Consider the following 19,278-nt stretch of genomic DNA (forward strand, 5'->3'; position numbering starts at 1 on the left):
CTCAATTCCCCCAAACATTAGCCTAAGCTCAATGAAGGGTAAAACAAAAGACACTTTATTCCACAACTCACTTTCAATATATACAGTTTTAAGTGCTTGATTACATCATGCAAATGTACTGCAGGACTGCCAAAATCATCATCCTCCTCCATGGCCTTCCACAACAGGCCTGGGCCATCATAGCCCCCCCCTCCTCTGGTTGAATGCCTTCTGTCAACCAAGGGTCTCGTTGGACTGCATACCACCATAGTGCCCAGTACGAGTCGTCCAGCATAATTTCTCTCTGGACCAGGCACTCAAGGTGCCTTTCCCACTGCGTCAAGGGTTGTTCTCTCAGAATAAACATCTGTTGGCTCACTTGTTCCTGCCAGTGTTGCGCTGTACTTGGAAGCTTCTCTTTCCGCCGAAGTTGAGCTACCTCCATGGACTCCTGCCAGAGTTTTTGCATTACATATTTTCTCCAGTTCCCCTTGTCCTTGGCTGACATATGGCCCTGTTCCTTTGCCAGTATGTCTTGTAGTCTCCGCTGGAACTCCACCTCATATGGGGACACTGCCCAGGGGCTAGCTCACTCCATCTCCTGAGTTCCTCCTTAGACCGAGATGCTGCTGGGCTCCTCACTGCATTCCTGGTTTGGGATCTATTCAGAGAAGAATCCCACCGCTTGCCACCAGTGTAACAGATCCCCAATACTTGGACCAAGTATTTCTGTCTTAGGTCTCCAGACTCTCACGTGATGCAGTGACCTGGCCCCTCAATTCCCCCCAAACATTACCCTAAGCTCAATGAAGGCTAAAACAAAAGACACTTTATTCCACAACTCACTTTCAATATATACAGTTTTAAGTGCTTGATTACATCATGCAAATGTATTGTATACAGAATATAATTAACATACCTGGCCATCTGGACAGACACAGGTGAATGAGACTGCAACATTATCATAATTAAGCCCAAAACATAGCCGGATACGCATTCCTAGAAGTGTGAACACTCTCCACCTCTAAACAGATGAAAGCAGAAGACAAGGCTCTCAGACTGCCCGTCTCCATTTTCAACACACCTGATTATAACTTAAATGTCAATTCACATCCCCCCAGTATACCATAGCTCAGTCTTATGTCATTAGCATCTGTTTAGTCTCTTATGGTGTGAAGTACTTTGTTGTAATATGCAGCTTAGGCCCAAAGTCTGTGTCGCTTGGGGTGACAGGGACTTGAATTAAAAGTAACAGTACTCCAAGGGTCCCCATCATACACCTCCAATTAAGAGCCGCGCTCCCCTACAAGCCAGGGCCGTAGTCCGTGGGCAGGAGGCTGGCCTCCACACTCCTCCAGTAACCTGTGACGAACGTCCCAGCAAATGGGCGTTCGTCAGAGAGCCCTATAAAATAGGGGGGGTGTTCAGCTCAACACTAGTCAGCAGCTACGGTATTTGGTAATTTTTTGGTGGGGGGGGGCGGAATTCCTCTTTAAGCACTGCTGAGCAGCTCTTAAAAGAGCTCAGTCAGTGCTACAGAAGGCCAAAAGTTCTTTCATTTTACAGAGAGTTGAGAGGGATTAAAACATCTGTCAGGCTTTTATGGCTATCTGTGTCCCTGATAGGAAGATAGACCCTCTCTATTTGTTGACCAATGACCACCAGGGATTTCCCTTTCTTCGGATGGACTTCCTTTTCACTTCCTGTTGTGGGGCAGGAAATTAATGGAAATCTCCTTTAAAAAAAGACCTCACAAAGGTTATAATTATAATCCTCTGATACTCTATCCAAAATGAGTAAAAGTATTGCCCTCAGTTCTACTTTAAGCGGGGGCTGATCTAACAGGTGTTAACATATCAAAGAACTGGAGGGGTGCTGGGATTTACATGATCTTGCAGTCTCTGAGCCGGTATTACTTTCTTTGGGAAGGGTTCTGTCATAGGTAGACTTTTATATCTTAGTGGCCAGCAATGCTCAATGACCCCAACTACACGGCATTGCTTGTTTTTACTATATTAAGAATGCTCCTTCCTTGCCTATGTAGCTTTATCATTGCTTTAAAATATATCCTAAACCAGTGGGTCTTTTGGCCACAAGTTGTTTAGGTATTTTTTTTTTTTGGTGATCTATATTATCAGTATTGTTTCTGCAGGATCTATGATATATCGAACCTGTGTGCTGAACTTACAGCTTGCTGCACTGTGCTCAGCTCGGAATGGCTTGGTGTACTTAAGGCTCTTTGCTGTTCCTCTAATCATGTGTGGGGATTTAATGACTTACTCTGCAGTGTGGACGTAAGTATTGGTCATATGCATTTAGTAGCACAATTATTCACTATTATTCAATGTTCGTAACCACCCAAACTATATATTTTTCTTGGTCAGCAAAAATAATGTTACCTGTAAAAAATGTGCAAGGCACGTTTTTTATTTTAGTTTTTCAATAAATCTATTTTTTACAGTTTTAAAATTAAAAATCTTTAATAAAAATGACACCACAATTAAATTTAAATGTAGTAATTTCCCCAAATCCTACAGAGACTGCAAGAAAACTTGGGTTGGATAGAAAACAACTCTAATAAACATGTTTCAGTTTGCCACTTATTGAGTCTACTTTTCTTTTTATCTTGTAGGTTAGTGATCTTTCATTCCATGACTCTCTGGCCACTTTTATAGCTGTCCTAATAGCAAGGCACTGCTTTCCACTTGAGGATGTGGTGCAACATGTCGCTCTGCCCTCCCTCCTCGCAGCAGGTAAAATGTCTAAATACTACAACTGTAAAGCTTTTAAGGATACAATTGTTGTTTTTTTTAATACTAATGTGGAACTTCAGACAGATAAAAACACTATTTCATCTACTTACAGTGCATCCGGAAAGTATTCACAGTGCTTCACTTTTTCAACATTGTTTTATGTTACAGCCTTATTCTAAAATGGATTCAATTCATTATTCAACTCAAAATTCTACAAACAATTTCCCATAATGACAATGTGAAAGAAGTTTGTTTGAAACCTTTGCAAATTTATTAAAATAGAAAATGAAAAAAAATCACATGTGCATAAGTATTCACAGCCTTTGCTCAATACTTTGTTGAAGCACCTTTGGCACCAATTAAAGTCTTTTTAATATGATGCTACAAGCTTGGCACACCTATTTTTGGGTGGTTTCTCCCATTCTTCTTTGCAGGTTGGATGGGGAGCGTCGGTGCACAGTCACTTTCAGATCTCCCAAGAGATGTTCAATCGGGTTCAAGTCTGGGCTCTGGTTGGGCCACTCAAGGACATTCACAGAGTTGTCCTGTAGCCACTCTTTGTTATCTTGGCTGTGTGCTTAGGGTCGTTGTCCTATTGGAAGATGAACCTTAACCCCAGTCTAAGGACCAGAGCGCTCTGAGCAGGTTTTCAACAAGGATGTCTCTATACCTTGCTGCATTCCTCTTTCCCTCAATCCTGACTAGTCTCCCAGTTCCTGCTGCTGAAAAACATCCCCACAGCATGATGCTGCCACCACCATACTTTACTGCAGGGATGGTATTGGTCAGGTGATGAGCGGTGCCTGTTTTCCTCCAGACATAATGCTTGCCATTCAGGCCAAAGAGTTCAATTGTTGTTTCATCGGACCAGAGAATTTTGTTTCTCATGGTCTGAGAGTCCTTCAGGTCCCTTTTGGAAAACTCCAAGTGGGCTGTCATGTGCCTTTTACTGAAGAGTGGCTTCCATCTTGCCACTCTACCATACAGGTCTGATTAGTGGAGTGCTGCAGAGATTGTTGTTCTTCTGGAAGGTTCTCCTCTCTCCACAGAGAAACGCTTGAGCTCTGTCAGATTGACCATCGGGTTTTTGGTTACCCCCTGACTAAGGCCCTTCTCCCCCGATCGCTTCGTTTGGCTGGGCGGCCCACTCTAGAAAGAGTCGTGGTGGTTCCAAACGTCTTTCATATATGGATGATGGAGGCCACTGTGCTCATTGGGACCTTTAATGCTGCAGAAATGCTTCTGTACCCTTCCCCAGATCTGTGCATCAATACAATCCTGCCTCAGAGGTCTACAGACAATTCCTTGGACTTCGTGGCTTGGTTTGTGCTCTGACAATCACTGTTACCTGTGAGACCTGATATTGACAGGTATGTGCCTTTAAAATTAAGTCCAATCAACTGAATTTACCACAGGTGGACTCCAATCAAGTTGTAGAAACATCTTAAGGATAATCGGTGGAAACAGGATTGCACCTGAGCTCAATTTTGAGTGTCATGGCAAAGGCTGTAAATACTTATGTACATGTGTTTTTTTATTTTCTCTTACGTCCTCCGACAGTCGCCGCCACCTCTAAGTCATCACTGTTGGGTATTGACTTCCCATCTGCAGGAATAGCTAGGCATATAGACTTAGTCAAAAGACAAAAGGCATTAGCATATACACACCCATGGGGGCTGTCCCATCTGGTCAATACCCCCTGCATCACCACTCCCAACTCAGTTTTTAATCTGCCTAGCGTCAGGAATAGTCAGGCTTACCTTGTGCTGGGGCTTCAGTCTCAGCCTTCCTAATCTTTTATTTGATTTTCTTTGAAAATGTCAGTTTTTTCTCTTACTTTTCTAGCTGTTTATTTTGTCAGCTTCTAGTGTTAGTCTTCTCTTCGGATGAAGATGGATCATGCGGTGCTGGGATTCGGACTGACCGCCCTGGTTCTCCAGAGCAAAAGGGTCAGATGGACCCCCAGCCCGCCATCGAGCGTTCAGCTATGGCTCGCCCTGGCATTTCGAATGACCCATCCCTGTTCGCTGCAGGGATGCAGCCGTGAGGTGGCTACCTCACCGGACAAATCTGCGGTGCTGCAGTGTCATGTCCCTGGCTCACGGCACTCCCTGTCAGGTGAGGACAGCAGTTTTCCGTGCATAGAGGCTTCCCACGCCATCTGGTACAGGTAAGTACTTCTGTGTGGGGCCTCTGTCTGGGGTGGCAGTCTGTGTTGCTGTGTGTTCCCCATGTCTGTGCATGTGTGACTCCCTGATGCGGTCCCTGCAGGGATCGCTTGTGCAGTTTTCTGTATGTGTGGGGGTCCCCTTCCCTGTGTCACTTCGGTGCATTGTTGGGGGTGCAGACTTTGTGTGGCGACCGCAGCGGAGTGAACTCGCGCGGTCCGCCATCTTTGATTTGAACAAGCATGGTCAGCCTCTCTGTGGGCGATACTGCATGCTGTTTTGGCACCATCTGCCGCCATTTTGGTGGGTGTAGAACAATCGGTCTGACCGCATGTTCGGCGGCCATTTTCTTGAAGCCTCCAATGCAATCTTATGGGGCAGCCATTTTCCCTAAGACTGAAAGTCTTTAAGTTCAGCCTACTTCAGCAGCACTTTCTTTCCATATGCAGAAGGACATCGGTGGCAATACTCTGCGGGCTCTGCAGGTTATCGCTCTCAATATTCCTCTGTATTATCGCTTCTGGCTCAGTTTTCTCTCTCCTTTTGGGGTCTTTATCACTGTAGCTGCAGCGGTGGGCTGTGCATTCCGCAGCGATTTAAAAGGGGCAGTACACATTTATTGCACTGTTTTTTTCTGTGTACTTTGAGCAATGGATTCTCAGGAAAGCAAGTTCCCCCCCAGCTTTAGTGGGGGTCCCCAGTTCTCCTGTGGCCCCGCTGCGACCCGATTTAGCTGCTGTAGTGGTGACTTTGGTGTCTAATATGGAAATGCTGATGTCTGAACGTGCTGCGAAAAAGAGGCCCAGGTTGTCTCTCTCTTCTGATTCAGATGGGGATATGGCTGCTGCTGCTGTGAGCGTGCCCTTTTCAGGGTCACGCTCCTCCCTAGACCCCCCGGGGTCCGAGGGGGAGGCTGAAATGGAGGGGGTTGATACGTCCTCCCCAGGTTCACCTGAAGAACGGGCGACCATGGATGAGTTCATTGTTTTCTGTTAAGGAAACCTTGCATTTCGAGGATGAGCCCTGTCCTCCGGGCGTTGTGTCCTCATTTGGGACGCACAGGACCCACAAGTCTGCGCAGGTTTTCCCCTGCCGAGCTGAATTTCATTACACTGTTAATGAAATGTGGCGCACGTTAAAACGTCCATTCCTGGTACCTAGTCGGTTCAAATTGCTTTATCCTTTTGCGCCGGCTATGGAATCACGATGGTGTGTGCCTCCACAGTTGGATCACACTGTGGCCGTGTTAAACAAGGCTACCTTGGTTCCTACTGAGGATACCCCGGTTTTCCGGGACCCCACGAACCGGCGGTTGGAGTCTCTAGCTCGCCATTCCTATACAGTGGCGGGTTCGTTGCTCAAACCCGTTTTCGCGTCTGTCCTGGTGGCTCAGGTGGTGGCTGATTGGACTAAGATGCTTCGGTGCAATCTCGTGTCTGATGGTGTTCCGCCTGCCCGGCTGGAAATGGTGGATCAGATCCACCAAGGAGTCATGTATTTGTGTGATGCAGCCTTGAATGAGGCCCCCTTAGTGGCTCGCCTCTCTAGTGTCGCAGTGCTTAACCGGCGACTGATATGGCTGAAGAGCTGGTCGGCTGACCAGTCCTCACGGGAAACAGTTGCTGATTTTCCTTATGCTGGTTCTCGCCTTTTTGGCGAGGCGTTGGATACCCTGGTGAAGGGCGTCACAGGGGGCAAGAGCACTATGCTACCCCAGAACCCGAAGAACAAGTCCTTTCGGGGCAAGCGGGGTTCTGCGCCTAAATCCAATCAGGGGTCCTTTCGTGCCTTTCGGGACCGATCCAAGGGCAAGCCCTTCCAGGCCCAGGGCAGTCAGAAGAAGCCCTGGGCAGGTAAGCAGAAGTCCGGCAATGCTGGCGCGGTGGGTCAAGCCGCCTCTGCCTGAAGGGTGTAACGCTCCTGCGTTTTTGTAGTAGGCTGGATTTGCAGCTGCAGAATCTCCACTCAGTAGTCATGTAGAGATGTGTTGAATAACCAAATCCAACTCTCCAGACTCATCACTGTGGGCCTGTCAGCTTCAGCATACAGATATACACACTCAATAAGATGTTCATGGAGTGATAGGATGTATATGTTAGTATGAAGATGATGTGCTGAAGGGACAGGTGTGAACAGTGACAGAGATGGTAAGCACTTGATAGAAATGTTCAGGAGAGTTCTAGATGGTATTAGGTAGAATGCAGATAGGTTAGTAATCGAGTATGGTAACAGGTGGTAAGGATAGCAGATGACAAATACAGGATAGACTAACCCAGTGCAAGGATAGATGGTAGTAGACTCAAGAGCTAGCAATCTATGTAACAGTGCAGATGATAGAATTAGTATGCATAGATAGTAACAGTCCTTAATGTGCAGAGGTAGATAGTGTAAGTAAGGTTATGGAGGATTCCCCTGTGGGGTACTTATCACTAGTAAGGTTAGTAGTAGAAGGGTCCAGTAGTGAGGGAGTGATCCAGTAGCGAGATACAGGGATCAGTAGCGAGGATCCGGTCTGTTTCCAAGTAAAAGAAAGTAGCTGGAGGTTCCGGTAGCAAGACAAGCTTGTAAGCATGTGGACACACAGGCAGGTTGAACGAACAATGTGAGAGAGAACGCCGGCGGTTGAAATAGCCGCTCTGCGGCGCTCGGCGATGACGTCATCCGTCTTAAAGGTGTATGCGTACCACCTAATTAGAAAGGTGGGACGCATATTTGAAAGAAAAGTGGAAAATAAGGGTACCAGAATCTTACAGTACCCCCCCCTTAAGGCCGGCTCCGGAAGGCCTATGGCACTGGTTTCTCCGGGTATTTCGAGTGAAATCTTCGTATAAGCCTAGGTGCGTGAACATCAGTGGTATCCAACCAGGTGTCGTCTTGGGGTCCATAGTTCTTCCATCTTATGAGATACTGGAGTCTTCCTCTGTGGATACGAGAATCTAAAATCTCCTTAATCTCATATTCTTCTCCACCTTCAACTTGTACTGGAGGTGGAGGCAAGATGGTAGGCCTTATTCCTTGATTAGGAACATGGGGTTTCAGTAGCGACACATGGAAGATGGGATGGATCTTGAGATCTGCTGGTAAGGTGAGCTGTACTGCAGCTTTTCCAATAAGTTTTTAAATTGGGAAGGGTCCCAGAAATAAAGGTCCAAGCTTTTTGCTAGGGATCTTTAATCTTAAATTTCTTGTCGATAGCCAAACGAGGTCCCCAATAGCATACTGAGGAGAAGGTCTTCTACGTAGGTCGTAGTACTTCTTTTGTTGGCTATGGGCGTGTGAGATAGTGGTATTGAGTAAACCCAGAGAGTCCTTTATTTGGGTAAGATAGTCTGAGGCTACTGGGTTACTTGATGGTAGGATGCGTGGTGGAAGTAGTGTGGGATGAAACCCATAGTTCAAGTAGAACGGACTTTGCTTAGTAGTACTGTGGGTTGCGTTGTTATAAGCAAATTCCGCCAGAGGGAGGAGGTCCACCCAATCATCCTGTAGGTATGATGTGTAGCAACGCAGATATTGTTCTATACACTGGTTGACTCTTTCAGTCTGTCCGTTGGTCTGAGGGTGGTAGGGAGAAGTGAGCTTTCACTCAATCCGTAATATTTGACAAAGAGCTTGCCAAAATTTGGAGATGAACTGTGAGCCACGGTCAGATAAAAGAGTCTTTGGTATTCCGTGTAACTTGAACACATGTTTCATCAGTAGTTCCGCTGTTTGTTTAGATGAAGGTAGTCTACGGATAGCGATGAAATGTGCCATCTTTGTCAGGTGGTCCACTGACACTAGAATGGTATTAAATCCTTTAGAAGGTGGTAGTTCTACTATAAAGTCTAAGGACACAACCTCCCATGGAACCTGGGGTATTGGTAGACTGCAGAGTAGACCAGATGGTTTTGTAGTGTCAATTTTGGACCTTGCACAGATGTCACATGAAGATACAAATTTTTGCACAGACGTCTTCATATCAGGCCACCAAAACTGTCTAGTAAGCAAATTAAGGGTTTTCGTCATACCCATATGTCCTGCCATGGGCACATCATGTGATAACTCCAAGATCTTGGTGCGCATAGTAGGGGGTATGTAGAGTTTGTCGTTGTAGTAGAGGAAGCCTTCTGCATCAGTACTTAGTTGTGGTGGAGGTGAATCCAATCCTATACTGTGCAAAATCTCTTCCTTCAGGGAACGAACAACCCCAATAATACGTTCATAGGGTATTATAGGAATAGAAGGGATTTCAGCGCAGTTATCTTCGGTTAATCGTGATAGCGCATCCGCTTTTTTATTTTTGTCTGCAGGCGTGTAGGTCACTAAGAAGTTGAATCTTAGGAAGAATAATGACCATCGTACCTGCCGGTGGGAGAGAGTTTTGTTAGTCTGGAGGTATTGAAGGTTTTTATGATCTGTATATATGAGTATTGGTAACCGGGTACCCTCAAGTAGATGTCGCCAATTCTCCAGTGCCAGTTTTATGGCAAGCAACTCCTTTTCACCCACTGGGTAATTCACCTCTGGGCTGCTTAATGATTTTGAAAAGAAAGCAACTGGGTGGAGTGGTGAAGTATTTGTTGGTCGTTGGGAGAGAACTGCTCCTACTGCCATATTTGACGCATCTACCTCCAGAATATATTGGAGGGATGGGTCTGGATGGCGTAGTATGGGAGCAGAAGTAAAGCTTGATTTTAACAAGCAGAAGGCTCGATTTGCTTCTTCTGACCATTTGAATGGTTTCTTTATACTTGTCAGTTGTGTGAGAGGTCTCACAATGGCAGAAAAGTTCTTGATGAACTTCCTATAGAAGTTTGAAAATCCAAGGAATCGCTGTAATACCTTACGAGTTGTTGGTATAGGCCAGCCCAGAATACAGGATATCTTGCTCATATCCATCTTAATTCCGGTTTTGGATATGATGTATCCTAGAAATAATATTTCTTCTTTATGAAATAGGCATTTTTTTAATTTCACGTATAGATTGTGTGCAAGTAATCTGGATAACACAAGTCTTACATGTTTTATATGTTCAGAGAGAGATCGAGAATAGATAAGTATATCGTCCAGATATACTACAACACAGACATCAAGTAAGTCTCTAAAGATGTCGTTTATGAACCTTTGGAAGGCTGCGGGAGCATTACACAACCCGAATGGCATCACAAGATATTCGAATAATCCGTATCTGGTTCTGAATGCTGTTTTCCACTCATCTCCGTCACGGATTCGGATTAGGTTGTATGCCCCTTTCAGGTCTAATTTAGAGAAGTAAGTAGCCCCACGGACTTGTTCAATGAGTTCAGGGATGAGCGGTAAAGGATAGCGATCCTTTATTGTAATCGTATTTAATTGCCTATAATTGATAATAGGCCTAAGACTTGAATCCTTATTGCGGACAAAGAAAAGTCCTGCAGCTGTGGAAGAAGTAGAGGGTCTGATGAACCCTTTTGTCAAATTCTCATCCAAGTATTCCTTGAGATGAGAAAGTTCATCCTGTGAAAGAGGATAAACATGACCGAAAGGCAATTTGCTGTTAGGGAGTAGATCGATAGTGCAATCATAATCCCTATGGGGAGGCAACACTTGAGCATTTTTTTCAAGGAATACTTCGGGCAGGTCCTGATAGCATAGTGGTGCAATCTCATCTGACACCACAGACAGGATCTTTCCATAAGATGGGAGGTTACACGTAATCTCGCAATAGTGAGAAGGGAAAGACAAGGTCCGTCTTTTCCAATCTATGATTGGTTGATGTGTGTGTAACCAGGGGAGTCCCAAAATAATAGAAAAATGGGGTGAAGATAGTATATCAAAAGTGGTGGTCTCCATATGAGACTCGTTAGTAGTGACTAGGAGTGCTTGTGTCTGGTTGGTGATTGGACCAGAAGATAGTGGAATACCGTTAATAAAACTAACAGAAACAGGTTTAGGTTTTGAAATAATAGGTATTTTATTTAAGGTAACAAAACATGTATCAATATAGTTTCCACAAGATCCGGTGTCGATCATAGCCTTGGTGGTAATCCTAGTCTGGTCCCACTGCAATGTCAAATGAACAAAAAGATAGGGGTTAGAAAAGGAAGTCGTTAATCCTCCTAGCAAGACATGTGAACACTCACCCTCTTTTTTGCGGACAAGGGGACAGACGCTTATCAAATGGTCCGGGGATGCGCAGTACATGCAGAGGTTTCTGGATCTTCTTCTGGCTCGTTCAGTAGTTGAGGCGTATGGTTCCTACCTCCATGGGAGTAGGGTCAACGGCCGAAATCCGAGAAGGACTAGACAATGGCATTCCCATTTTTTCAGCCCTTCTTTCACGCAGTCGCCTGTCGATGTTGATACTGAGTTGTATTAAGGCATCCAAGGTGCCAGGTAAATCTGCTCGGGCGAGCTCGTCTTTAACAGCTTCTGACAACCCGAGTCTGAATTGAGTTCGCGGAGATGTGTCATTCCACCCTGAATCAAGGGTCCATCTTTTGAACTCAGCTACAAAGTCTTCTACAGGTCTCCTTCCTTGTTTTAAAGCCCTCAATTGAATATCAGCAGTACTCTGCCTGTTGGGGTCATCATATAAACTAGCGAGTTCCGCTAGGAATAAAGAATAGGAGTTGAGAAGCTGATCATTTTTCTCAAAGAGAGAGTCTGCCCAGGCCCGTGGATCACCCGTTAAGTATGAGATAACGGTACAGACTTTAATTTGATCAGTAGGGTATGTACGAGGTTTTAACAAAAAAAGCAATTGACATGCGTTTTTGAATTCACTAAATTTTTTCCGATCACCTGTAAACACTAGAGGAGGGTTTATTTTAGGTTCAGGGGGTTGAGCAGCAGTAAGCCGTGAGAGACGGGTTACCTGCTGTATCAGAGTCTGATTTTCTTCTTTTACTTCAGTAAGAGCAAGCATTAATGCATTTACTTGTTGTGTTAATTGTGTCACTTGAGTGGGTAATTCTGCTGAATCCATTTTTTAGGTTCGTTCAATCTGTAACGCTCCTGCGTTTTTGTAGTAGGCTGGATTTGCAGCTGCAGAATCTCCACTCAGTAGTCATGTAGAGATGTGTTGAATAACCAAATCAAACTCTCCAGACTCATCACTGTGGGCCTGTCAGCTTCAGCATACAGATATACACACTCAATAAGATGTTCCTGGAGTGATAGGATGTATATGTTAGTATGAAGATGATGTGCTGAAAGGACAGGTGTGAACAGTGACAGAGATGGTAAGCACTTGATAGAAATGTTCAGGAGAGTTCTAGATGGTATTAGGTAGAATGCAGATAGGTTAGTAATCGAGTATGGTAACAGGTGGTAAGGATAGCAGATGAAAAATACAGGATAGACTAACCCAGTGCAAGGATAGATGGTAGTAGACTCAAGAGCTAGCAATCTATGTAACAGTGCAGATGATAGAATTAGTATGCATAGATAGTAACAGTCCTTAATGTGCAGAGGTAGATAGTGTAAGTAAGGTTATGGAGGATTCCCCTGTGGGGTACTTATCACTAGTAAGGTTAGTAGTAGAAGGGTCCAGTAGTGAGGGAGTGATCCAGTAGCGAGATACAGGGATCAGTAGCGAGGTTCCGGTCTGTTTCCAAGTAAAAGAAAGTAGCTGGAGGTTCCGGTAGCAAGACAAGCTTGTAAGCATGTGGACACACAGGCAGGTTGAACGAACAATGTGAGAGAGAACGCCGGCGGTTGAAATAGCCGCTCTGCGGCGATCGGCGATGACATCATCGAAAATAAGGGTACCAGAGGTACCAGAATCTTACAAAGGGGCGCCCTCACCCGTTTCAGGGGTGGGGGGACGTTTGCGCGGTTTCCTCCATCCTTGGTTGCTCCGGATATCGGACAGGTGGGTTCTGGAAATCGTTCGATCGGGATACAAGATTGAATTCCTTTCCCGGCCGGCGGACAGATTCTTTCCCTCCAATCTTCATCTGTTTCCGGGGCGTCTGCAGGACTTGTATCAAGCGGTGCGGGACCTGCTTGCTCAGGGAGTGATTGTCCCGGTGCCTCATCGGGACAAGTTTCAGGGGTTTTATTCCAATCTGTTCACTGGGCCCAGAAAGGAGGGCAAGGTGTGTCCTATTCTGGACCTAAAAACGCTGAACCGCTTCGTGCGTGTTCGGAAGTTCCGTATGGAGTCTCTCCGTTCGGTGGGGGCCTCCCTGAGTCCAGGGGAATTCCTGGCCTCGATAGATCTGAAGGATGCGTACCTGCACATCCCCATTTTCGAGGGTCATCAGCGGTACCTTCTGTTTGCTATCGCAGAGGACCACTACCTGGACGATCTACTTCTGAGATCACGTGCCAGCCAGGACCTAGTGCGCGATCTGTCCACCACGGTGCAGACGCTCCAGGAGTTCGGATGGACCATCAACGTTCAGAAATCGACGTTGTCTCCCATCGCTTCGTCTTCCCTACCTGGGAATGATTCTGGACTCTGCTCAAGCAAAGGTGTTCTTGCCGGAGGACAAGCTCCGGACTTTGCGGGACGAGATCAGGTCCCTCAAGTCGTCAGACCAGATTGGCTCTTCTATAGTGGCTCCAGTCCCCGTTGGTGGCGGAAGGCAAGTCCTTCCGTCCGTTGGTGTGGACGGTGATTACCACGGATGCCAGCCTGTCGGGCTGGGGTGGAGTTCTGGGCAATCTGTCTGCCCAGGGCACCTGGTCGGAGGAAGAGTCCTCCCTCCCGATAAATGTGCTGGAATTGCGAGCGATTAAAACTCTGTCTCTTCCAGTGGTCGGGCCGTCTTCAGGGCCGTCCTGTCCGGGTACAGACGGGCAATGCTACTGCGGTGGCCTACATCAACCACTAAGGGAGCACCAGGAGTGCTCGGGCGGCCCGGGAGGTGACTGACATTCTGTCTTGGGCCGAGGCTCATGTCCTGGTGATCTCGGCAGTTCACATTCCGGGTGTGGAGAATTGGCAGGCCGACTATCTGAGCCGCCAGACCCCGGACCAGGGGGAATGGTCCCTACACCCGGAGGTCTTTCAAATACTGTGTGCGAGGTGGGGATCCCCGCACGTGGATCTGTTCGCATCCCGGCTAAATCAAAAGTTGGAAAGGTTCGTGGCAAGAACGCGCGATCCGTTGGCGGACGTCTCGGATGCGTTGGTAGCCCCTTGGCATCAGTATCGTCTGATGTATGCCTTTCCTCCGATTCAGTTACTAGCCCGGTTCCTCCGCAGATTGATCTCGGAACCGCACCTGGTGATTCTGGTGGCTCCGGACTGGCCACGCCGGTCCTGGTACGCCGACGTTGTTCACCTGGCAGTGGCGCCTCCGTGGCGTCTGCCTCTGCGGGAAGATCTCCTGTCTCAGGGTCCGATCTTCCATCCTGCTTTACAGTCGCTGGCTTTAATGGCATGGCTGTTGAAACCCAGGTCCTGAAGGACAGGGGTCTCTCTTCTGAGGTCATCCCTACCCTTGTCAAGGCTAGGAAGACCTCCTATTACCGTACCTGGAAGGCTTATTTCGCCTGGTGTGAGTCCAGGGGGATTTCCCCTCGTTCGTACTCGGTGTCAAGAGTGTTGGCTTTCCTCCAGTCTGGGGTGGACCAGCGCCTGGCGCTGGCCACGATCAAAGGCCAGGTGTCCGCACTGGCTATTCTTTTTCAACGCCCTGTGGCGTCTCACTCTCTGGATCGCACCTTCATTCAAGGTGTGCGACATTTGGCTCCTCCCATGGGACTTGAAATTGGTTCTGTCCGTCTTACAGCGTGCTCCCTTTGAAAACATTCAGGAAATATTGTTGCCTCTGCTGTCTAAGAAGGTTGCCTTTTTGGTGGCGATCACTTCAGCTCGCAGGGTGTCTGAACTGGCAGCATTATCTTGCCGTTCTCCGTACTTGGTGATTCACCGGGAAAAGGTGGTTTTGCGTCCGCATCCCTCCTTTCTTCCTAAGGTGGTCTCTGAGTTCCACATTAATGAGGACATTGTCCTGCCTTCGCTTTGTACAAAGCCTAAGCATCCTAAGGAGGTTGCTCTGCACTCCTTGGATGTTGTCAGGGCGATCAGGGTTTACCTGTCGTCTACGTAGTCCTTTCGGAAGACGGATTCCCTCTTTGTCCTTCCTGAGGGACCTCGGAAGGGCATGGCTGCTTCTGCAGCCACTATTGCCAAATGGATCAGACAGACCATTGAACGGGTTTACGCCTTGAAGGAACGGGTTCCACCCTTCCCTGTTAAGGCGCACTCTACCAGATCTGTGAGTGCGTCCTGGGCCTATTGGCATCGGGCCTCGGTGGCCCAGGTGTGCAAGGCTGCGACTTAGTCGTCGGAGCACACTTTGTCCAAATTCTACAAAGTAGACGTTCAGGCATCGGCTGATGCTTCCTTTGGCCGCAAAGTTCTCAGTGCGGCAGTGCCATGATGGACCCTTGTATTTTTTTCTGGGTCCCTGGCTGTTGGCATTTGCTTTCCTGGGCTGTTGCTCCTGTTGAGCATTGTTTTTTTCTGCTGCTCAGTTGGTTCTCTTACAGTGCATGTAAGATTCCTTTCTCTGATGTGGGTACTGCGTTGCCTTTTCTACGGTTGCGTCTCCCACCCCTCATGTCTATACTGCTTTGGGACATCCCAACAGTGATGACTTAGAGGTGGCGGCGACTGTCGGAGGACGTAAGAGAAAACGGAATTTTTGTAAAATCTTACCTGTAAAATTCCTTTCTCTGAGTCCTCCGACAGTCGCCGCCCCCGCCCCTCTTTTGGGGTTCTTATTACCTACTGCTATGCTACCAAACTGAGTTGGGAGTGGTGATGCAGGGGGGGTATTGACCAGATGGGACAGCCCCCATGGGTGTGTATATGCTAATGCCTTTTGTCTTTTGACTAAGTCTATATGCCTAGCTATTCCTGCGGATGGGAAGTCAATACCCAACAGTGATGACTTAGAGGTGGCGGCGACTGTCGGAGGACTCAGAGAAAGGAATTTTACAGGTAAGATTTTACAAAAATTCAGTTTTTTTATTTTTAATAAATTTGCAAAGATTTCAAACAAACTTCTTTCATGTTGTCATTATAGGGTATTGTTTGTGGAATTTTGAGGAAAATAATCAATTTAATCCATTTTAGAATAAGGCTGTAACATAATGAAATGTGGAAAAAAGTGAAGCGCTGTGAATATTTCCAGATGCACTGTATGAATGAATAAAATTATTAAATCTCTTTTTACATACATCTTGTACTTTACAACCTTTTATAATTCTCTGAACGGCAACATTAGGCTTGAAGAAGGATGGACAGCACATTGAGTTAATAAGGCTTTGCTGCATTGCACTGTGCTGTCCATCTAAGGATGATGGGCATTGTTTTCTTATGTATGACATGCATTTGAATGCACATCAAATTCCTTCTGTACCGGCCAAGACTCGAACTGTCTATGGCCGGCTTAAGACTGATAGGGGGAGACAGCAGAGTAATAAACCACATTAGTGTGTTTCTGCTTGTTGACTATCTAATCACAGACTGAGTTGCTGGCAGCAGAGCAACGGTTTGTTCATTCAGCCAGTGAGAGAATGACGCATTTAAGCAGGGGAGTAATTTCATCTCCTGCTGTGTCTTCCAAAATGATCTTGCTATTGGTGAGTTCTCACCAGTGTCAGGGTCACCAGTATGATATGCCCCTTACAGTAGAACAGCTTTGGAAGAGGGAACCTAGTACTGTGGGGACATTTTTCACATTTCCAACATTGATGCATGCTGTAAAGAGTCCCCATTCACACCTGAGCGTAGCGGGAAAGCGCATAACCACTTCCATTTTTTTGCACATTTTCACGTGTTAACGCATGTCCCCCCTAGGGCAGCCAATTGACTTGAGTGGGCTGCCCTACGCGTGGCAAATGCCCCAAAATAGCTCTAGAACCTTTTTCAGTCGTGGAGCATCTGGGGCCTTTTCAGTGCGTATTTTGGCACATTTCTAGTGCCTTTTGTCACGCGACAAACACTCGGCAAAACACGTGTCTGCTACCCAAGCTTGGGCTGCCACTGCAATTACAGCGTGTTTGCAGTGTGTTTCTGAAACATGTGGCAAAATGCATTTTTATGTGTTTTGTTTCTTGTTTAGGAAGCGCATAGGTGTGAATGCAACTTCAGGGTTACAGTATCTGCTGCTTATTTCTTTTAGAGACTTGAATAGCAAACAGCTAACTGCATATAAGGGACTTGTCTTACCTGCCAATTATTCCAAACGGCTCAGCCCCCTCCTAGCCCCAACCAATGATTAGACAGGAAAGGTGCAGAAACAGATGTGTGAAGCCAACCCTCTTTTCTCTCTTCCTATGAGCATGTTCCTTGTCAGCACATTTTCACACAGGACACCTGATTGGCTTAAAATAGTGCACCCCCCTCTCCCACTTTTTCTTCTCACAGAGTTTGTGAGACATCTTTTGAAATAACTGGACCTAGAAGAATAAATATTATTTAAAATAAAATAACTAAGCATATTTTTCCAATATTCTGCATGCACTGGAGAACTAGTAAGGGTCTGAGGGACCCTTACAGCCAGCTTACCAAGGAGGGGAATTGGGGAATAGGCTGGTGATGTATAACCATCTCCCCTTGATGGAACTTCTTCCTAAGCATAGTCTAGTGCCCATCATCTTTGTTTATATGGGCTTTATGAAGGGGACCCTAGTTTTCCAAGGGAACTCTCAAAACACTCTTAAAAAAGTTGGAGGGTAAGTGGGCTGGTATCAGCATTGCAGGGCATGATTGTAAAGTAGTAGGTTAAATATCCGGTTTATTTGCCTGCATCCCTGCCTGTATTAAACAGGAAGCTATCAATCTTCTTGTCAGTGGAATGGCATGATGGCTTGTTGATAGAGGTCTATATTGGTGGTTTAAGGAACATTGCACTTATTAAATCATCTCTCTGCACTTTGAGATATTTCTGCTAATTATGAATTACAGCATATACATTTCATAATACTGTGACATTTGTAAGTTAGAGGGGGGGAAAGAAAATATACCAACTTTCTTTAAATATACAGTGCCTTGCGAAAGTATTCACCCCCTTGAACTTTTTGACCTTTTGCCACATTTCAGGCTTCAAACATAAAGATATAAAACTGTATTTTTTTGTGAAGAATCAACACAATCATGAAGTGGAACGAAAAAAAAACCTGAAAAATTGGGCATGCAAACTTATTCAGCCCCCTTAAGTTAATACTTTGTAGCACCACCTTTTGCTGCGATTACAGCTGTAAGTCACTTGGGGTATGTCTCTATCGAGAGACTGAAATTTTTGCCCATTCCTCCTTGCAAAACAGCTCAAGCTCAGTGAGGTTGGATGGAGAGCGTTTGTGAACAGCAGTTTTCAGTTCTTTCCACAGATTCTCGATTGGATTCAGGTCTGGACTTTGACTTGGCCATTCTAACACCTGGATATGTTTATTTGTGAACCATTCCATTGTAGATTTTGCTTTATGTTTTGGATCATTGTCTTGTTGGAAGACAAATCTCCGTCCCAGTCTCAGGTCTTTTGCAGACTCCATCAGGTTTTCTTCCAGAATGGTCCTGTATTTGGCTCCATCCATCTTCCCATCAATTTTAACCATCTTCCCTGTACCTGCTGAAGAAAAGCAGGCCCAAACCATGATGCTGCCACCACCATGTTTGACAGTGGGGATGGCGTGTTCAGGGTGATGAGCTGTGTTGCTTTTACGCCAAACATAGCGTTTTGCATTGTTGCCAAAAAGTTCGATTTTGGTTTCATCAGACCAGAGCACCTTCTTCCACATGTTTGCATTTATACAGAGACTTGATTACACACAGGTGGATTCTATTTATCATCATTAGTCATTTAGGTCAACATTGGATAATTCAGAGATCCTCACTGAACTTCTGGAGAGAGTTTGCTGCACTGAAAGCAAAGGGGCTGAATAATTTTGCACGCCCAATTTTTCAGTTTTTTATTTGTTAACAAAGTTTGAAATATTCAATAAATTTCATTCCACTTCATGATTGTGTCCCACTTGTTGTTGATTCTTCACAAAAATTACAGTTTTATATCTTTATGTTTGAAGCCTGAAATGTGGCAAAAGGTCGCAAAGTTCAAGGGGGCCGAATACTTTCGCAAGGCACTGTATGTGTTGAAGTTCTAGCTTTCCATTGATTTCAAAGGGTAATGCAGGGATGAACCAGTCACCATCAGGACACACAATTTGTAGTGCATCTTATTAAATTGTAAGCTTTGCCTAGCTGAGCTTTTGAGTAACCTCTTTGAGGAGGGACAGGGTGGGAAGCAGGAGCTGAATGTTGACTCTTAAAAGTATTCTAGTTTGTTCTGATGCTGGGCAGTTACTTGACTTGGCGGACACCCACAGACATCAGATTGTTGCCAGGAACTAGGGAAAAGCAGCTTGACTTGGCAACCATCAACCAATGTATGTGG

The 19,278-nt window shown here is 45.9% G+C and overlaps 1 protein-coding gene across 3 annotated transcripts in view; it reads left to right on the top strand.

Moving 5' to 3' along the window:
* Positions 1-19,278, top strand: part of MED12L (mediator complex subunit 12L) — an 837,051-nt gene that overhangs the window by 671,583 nt on the left and 146,190 nt on the right. For all 3 annotated transcript variants that reach the window (XM_082251515.1, XM_082251517.1, XM_082251516.1), the window contains exons 23-24: positions 2,132-2,273; positions 2,612-2,732. In XM_082251515.1, coding sequence (XP_082107641.1) covers positions 2,132-2,273; positions 2,612-2,732 — 263 coding nt within the window. The remainder of the gene's footprint in view (positions 1-2,131; positions 2,274-2,611; positions 2,733-19,278) is intronic.

Source organism: Pelophylax lessonae (assembly GCF_965119305.1).
Source record: "Pelophylax lessonae genome assembly, chromosome: 3".
In the NCBI taxonomy this organism is placed as follows: domain Eukaryota; kingdom Metazoa; phylum Chordata; class Amphibia; order Anura; family Ranidae; genus Pelophylax; species Pelophylax lessonae.